This window comes from Phalaenopsis equestris, unplaced genomic scaffold, assembly GCF_001263595.1.
Source record: "Phalaenopsis equestris unplaced genomic scaffold, ASM126359v1 Scaffold000325, whole genome shotgun sequence".
Classification (NCBI taxonomy): Eukaryota; Viridiplantae; Streptophyta; class Magnoliopsida; order Asparagales; family Orchidaceae; genus Phalaenopsis; species Phalaenopsis equestris.
The window spans coordinates 106,819-113,119 of NW_018164767.1; the positions used below are offsets into that span (position 1 = coordinate 106,819).

The 6,301-nt window shown below is 36.1% G+C and overlaps 1 protein-coding gene across 1 annotated transcript in view; it reads right to left on the bottom strand.

The window, feature by feature from the left end:
• Window positions 1-5,596: 5,596 nt before the first annotated feature.
• LOC110025686 (FAD-dependent urate hydroxylase-like) overlaps window positions 5,597-6,301 on the bottom strand; it is a 27,839-nt gene continuing 27,134 nt past the window's right edge. Inside the window, exon 7 of the mRNA XM_020726295.1 lies at window positions 5,597-6,009. Within this exon, the coding sequence (XP_020581954.1) occupies window positions 5,774-6,009 (236 nt within the window). The 3' untranslated portion in view covers window positions 5,597-5,773. The remainder of the gene's footprint in view (window positions 6,010-6,301) is intronic.

The window sequence follows — 6,301 nt, forward strand, 5'->3', positions numbered from 1 at the left end:
CTCTAAATCTCTTCCTTTCTTTACATCACACAGAATTCTTCTTCGAAGCGACAAGGAGGAAGAAATCTCTCACTTTCCCTCCACTCTTACAATCTCTCAAAGAATTCCTCACAATACTAACCCTAAATTAAACTCTCTACACTCTACAAATAACAAAAACTCAGCAGACACCACCATGGGGCTCCTCTTTTTTCGACTCAAATGTTTCTCTTAAAGTTGTACAAGAGTTTTCCAAGAGTTGGCTAAGCGTCCCTTCAAAAATCGTCCACATTCAATGCACCTGTTAAGAGAACCACAATTCTCACCGTCGGTGGCCTCGATGGTGCCGTCGGTGGCCTTCTAGAATATTTGATTCTGAACTCTCGGGAAAAACCCGCTGTTGGCGCCGTTGGGCTGCCGTCGGCGCCCTAGTTCAAATCTTCATATTTTGGTCTTTTTTGCTCCAAATTTGTACCTTTTTGCATCTTTTTGCTCCAATGACCATAATTCAACATACCTGCAACAAAACATCAAAAATACCCTTCTTTAAAGTGCAATATCATCAATATTAGTATAAAATAGGTATGAAAATCTTAACATATTTTTCTTTGGTCAAGTTCTTACTGAAGCTTCCCGGCAACGTCGCCAAAACTTGATGTGCCTCTAGTGTGTGTTGTTTTTTTGTGTCTTGTATGTCAATTTAAATCTCCATTAACAGTGCCAAAAACTTAACCCGTCCCGAAATTACGCATTAATTTAGCTTTCAAAAATAGGGCCAAGAACTTGACCCAGTTTATATCAAGTAGCTAATGTGCAAAATTAAAATATTTATAAAATATATAAAATAGTTCAAACACTAGTGGTTCTACGCAAGTGCACGTATCGCTTCAAGTAAAATAGGGCTGTCTTTAAAAACCCCAGTATCAATCCCACAGAGAAACACAATAAGAAATCTCTTAGCCTAATTCTAGTATACTACTATAAAGTCTTACTACTATAAAGTCTTAGTTTTAAAGTCTTAGTTTTGGAAGATGGAAGTTCTTATGATAATAACTTAAATCGTAATATTCAAACTATAAAAAGTAACATAAGAAAGACAAGTTAAAATGGGTTTAATGAATGTTAAAAAAATGTAACTAAAAGAACTAAATTTAACAAAATAATTTCTAAACTTCAAAGTTAAATTTAAAAAGACTAAACAAAGTTTTGTGAGGAAGAGCTCAAATTTAAGAAAGCATCATTCCCCTTTACAATGAGTATATGGATTGTGAAGAAATTAAATTCATTTAAAAATATATAGAAATTATTTTGTGGGAAATAGGAGCAATCCTATTCTTTACCCTCTTCCATGTGCATAAAGAACATTGATTAATCCAGAGTTTGGTCTCTAATTTCATGGTTATGCTGGGAGGATACTGGCTGCCACTTCAGAGCTCCCACTACTCCCTCACCTGAGGGCTAACAATCTCACAATAGTTTCCAATCAATTGGACCAAAGTGGGGATTTTAATCTTTCACCTTAAAATCTCCAATTCTGCATCTAACAAAGTATATTTCCTTATTTATTTTCATCCAGCTCTATGGATGAAATACTCTCCCACGAAATCAAATGTCACCATTGTTGATGACTTTAATGCTTTCTATAGCTGTACAACCTTTCGGAACATATGTTTCTCAACACATTTTAATATTTCAATTGGCTAAATTAAAAAGTATATGAATATCAGAGTTCAAATCAAATGAAGATTAAAAGTAAATGAAGATTAGAGTTCAAATCATCACAAATTTTTGACATTTAAAACTGTATAAAACAAAATCAATTCTTTACAAAATCATATCTCATAGTAGAGAGAAGCATAAAGAAGACTACTCAGAATTCATGAGAAGGTTGCAACAAAACATGGATTTCATTAATAAAAACAAGTTTACAAAATAAAAGAAATAAAAGACATAACTTATCTCATTATTCTTCAGAAACAAATCCTCAGAAGTTCTTTTTAAGTCTGTCTCTCCATGCAAGCACTCTCAATTATCTCCTAGAAATGTAATGAAGAAGAAATCTATCACCTCCCTCTCCTCTTATAATCCTTGAAGAAAATCTCCAGCCTTGCTTTCTCTCTCTCTCTCTCTCTCTCTCTCTCTCCCTTTCCTTCTTCTCACTCTCATGCCACTCACACACACACACACACACACACACAAAAATGCCCTAAAAACTCCTCACGCAAAAACTCCTCTTCAAGCCCTAGAATTCCCTCTCTTATATAAAAGGTTGCCTCCCTCCAAAAAGAATTCAAATTTCTGTCTAAAATTCTATCCAAAAGTCAACTCTTTTAAATTCAAAAGACATGTCCATTTATTCAAAAGACATATCCCTTCATAAAAGAACCTTCCGAAGTGAACCTTCCGCTTCATAAAAGAACCTTCCGAAGTGTCTAGATGCATTGAATCACTTCAAGGGGTGTTTAGAACAAGTGTCCCTTTGAAAATTCACGTAAAATTTGTTCTGAATCGTCTTAATTCGCTAAAAGTCGTCTCTAGCGCATCATGCGCCAGTTTTGGTGCATCATGCACCAGTTCTCTGAATTTTGGCACATCATGCATCACTGTGCAGCAACTCCACCATTTTGCTTTGTTTGTCTTCAATTCAAAAACTTATTGTGTGTGATAGAAGTCGAGCGACACAAGAGCATTAGGTATTTTTGCTACATCAAAATACAGAAAAGAATCAAATCCAACACACATCTACAAATCAAGATTTAACACACACACACACACATTAATGAAATACAACTACTTACATCTTTTTGGTCTGGTCACAACCACTTAGTCAAAAAGAAAAAAAAAAACTTCACAAAATCGTTGATTGTCAGCTCAGTCGGGTCATATCCCAACTGGGACAACAACTTCTACATCATCTCCCCTCCAATCCTAATTTTGTTACTCTATTCATTTCAGAGTACAACAGGTAGATCAAAATTTCCTCCCGAATGGCTGTCAACTTACATCAGAGAGACAATAACAGCTTTTGAAGAATAACCTCTTGAGCCTAAATTGTGGCTATTTATTTCTCCAATCTTTCTAGCCACACATCCAAAGCTAAAGGTGATCAATTCCTTAATTTGATTAAATATCAACCCTGTAAGGACGAAGCACAACCAAGCCAGATAGATCTGACACACTGACTACTACTGTCGGGTCAACCTCCATACACGTTAATTCATTCCCGAGCTGTCCTCGGAATGTCAGGAGCCTTAGCTGAACTCCACGTCAGCTGCGACACTAGCTCGAGCAGCGCTACGCTCAGCAAAAGCTTGAGTCTTCTTCTCCTCACCTAAAGAAGGGCCCACCATATTGTTCATGTCTAAAGTGATGAAGGAACAACCTTCTTCCCTAGTCTCCTGCCTCGTTGGCAGAGGATGAAAAACAAGTTGAGAAGCATTAGTCAGGGGAAGGTCAAAGATAACTCCTTGATCATTTGTGGTCGGTGCCTCCAACGATATCAATAGAAAGCAAGCTCCTTAATCATCTCCTTTCATCGAATCAGGAAAAATTGAAGGGCGGGCTAACTATTCTGCCAGCCTAACATCCGAACAGATTTTTCCCACAGTAAGATGCTTCTTCACGGGATAACCACTCTTTTGTCATTAGAGATAAACCTACAAGATGACCATTGAGTAAATCATTTCTTCACCTCGATCATTGGTTCAAAATTTTTTGCCTTGGGCACCACACATTTGTCAGGTCGTTCTCCCCTAGAAGTCGATTTGGACCTCTTCTTCATCACCTGAAACACTATAGTTCGAGCTTCTTTCTTAAACTTGACTGACTTGGAAAGTTGTCTACCCTCCATAACTAAAGCAACAGAGAAGCTGAAAGATTAGTCCAAGGAAACACATGAAAGATGAGCCTCCTTTCCCATTTTCTTTATTTATAAGGGGTCGGCTGGCATGAAAATCTGTAAATAGTCAATTATTGCACATTTAATAATAATGAATACAATTAACATTTTTGAAAATAAAATTCCCTTGTACTTATCGCAGATGTCGCAAGCAAGAAGCAAATGAATCATATAACTTAAGTATGTCCATAGAAGATGTGTCAGCATGAATCTTAAAAAGATCAGACGGCGGGCAGAAGAGGTGACGTAGCACCCCGAGACCTGCCGAAGACGATCAAAAATCTCATACCTAGCCAGTCAACACCTATAGGACCAAAAAAAAACACCCCTCAGATGAACCAGACTCAACTATTCTCATGGAGTTAACTGTTAATTGTCTTGGTAACTCGATGTATAGACGGTCGAGCAATAAAGGCCAGGCAGGGTCCATCGTAGGCTCCTGGTCCCATATGGTTGGGCGACGTCTTAAGATCTTAGTCCCATCCAGTCCGACACCGTCTTAGGCTCTCAGTCCCATTCGGTCGGGCACCATTTGGTGCTTTAGGCTTCATCTTGTCGAACCTTTCGTTGGCGTCCAACACCAACCAGATGGGTGCTATTTCAGCCTCCCAGCCTCCCGACACTAAATTCATGTATGGACTATATACCTCTTCGGTATTTATGTATTCTAAGGTTACAAAAAGTAATTATACACCCCCATTTCTATAAATAGGAGGCTCATTTTTCATGAATGAGGGTTACACGATTTTACTGTTCTATACTATGCTATTTCTTTCTTTATTCACCACTCTCTCCTTCTCGTGCCCTAGATCCTTAGACGTCTCGCGAACAATTCTGAATTCAACAACACAATTAAATAAAGTATTACTCATTTTATCTCATTAAACATTATAAAATTGAACCTAACTGAATTATTTTTTTCTTCTTAAGATTAAAAAAAAATATTAATTTAAATTGAAAACTTTACTTTAAATATGAGGCTACAACCACTTTCGGACATTAAATATGTGCATAATTTAAAATTCATATGATAATATAGTCAATAGTTAGATTTTGAAATTCAAACTATTATGGGGTTGTTCGATCGACAACAAGAAGATTGCACTGCAACACAAACATTATTAATTTAACATTATATTTTATCATTATTGTATTTTTTTAGCACACCAAATAGACCATATATATTTCAGTAGGATTCATTTTACATAAAAAATAAACAAAAATTAAAAAAACTAAAAAATTTTAATAACCCAAATATACTGAAAATATCAGAACTAATCAAATAATGTGTTCACTTTTATTTATTCGAGACAGCAATTTCTTAAAAAAAAAAAAATTGATGGCAACAAAATATTCTCCTATGCTGTCAACAAGGAAACAAGAGGCAAAAGAAGAAAAGTAGAACCTAAAACACAAACTATTTTCTCACGATTAAAACACTTCAACAACAACAACAACAACAACAAAGCCTTAATCCCACTACGTGGGGTCGGCTACATGAATCCTTTTTCTCCATTGCGTCCTATTTAGTGTCATATTTTCATTTAGTTCTAGTAAATTAAGATCATTTTTAATACAATAAGCCCAAGTCTTCCTAGGTCTACCTCTGCCTTTCTTAACACAAGTCGAATTTAAAACATCTACTCTCCTAATCGGATCATCTAATGGTCGACGTTTAATATGACCAAACCATCTAAGACGACTTTCTCTAATTAAAACAGCAAATAAATTTATTTGAAACATGATAGCGCATACATGACCCATCCTAAAAGGAAAAACATCCCTAGGAAACTTATTCCCCATTTGAAAAATATTCATAGTTCATGCATACTTTGGTTATTTCATAAAGGAATTGGGAAGCCCATATACACTTAAATCATACATTTTCACTAATTCCTAAAGCATCCCACAATCAAACTCAGTGATTTTGAGCTGTAACCAACCTATGAATCCAGAAAGAAGCTTTTCCCTTGCGAATCTGGTGAGAAAGTCGTTCCTCTCTTCTAGCTGACCCATCAAATAAGAAGTAGAGATCAATGTAAAGCTCCTCCATTTCCTCTCTTCAACGTAATTCTTCAATGCTTTCTCAACTTTCTCATACTCTTCTTCCTCCGTCATCTTTCCATCTCCGCCTACAAAATAATAAAATTTTATTTTTGAAAATCGCTCAAAACAAATTCAGTCAGCTTGGATTTGACTTAATATTAGTAAATATATAAAAAATATGTGTTTGTGTGTGAATGTGTGTGTGTGTGTATAGATATATATGTATGTATATAAAGTTGTGCCACATACTCATATTAGTTGGTTAAGTCCCCTCTGGTCTGGGGTTTGATTTCCCCCAAGTGTAGCGTGTGGTACTTGAATTCTTAGGCCCATGAGGGTGATTGGGGCTCATATGATAGCCTCTGGCCGTTCCTTTAA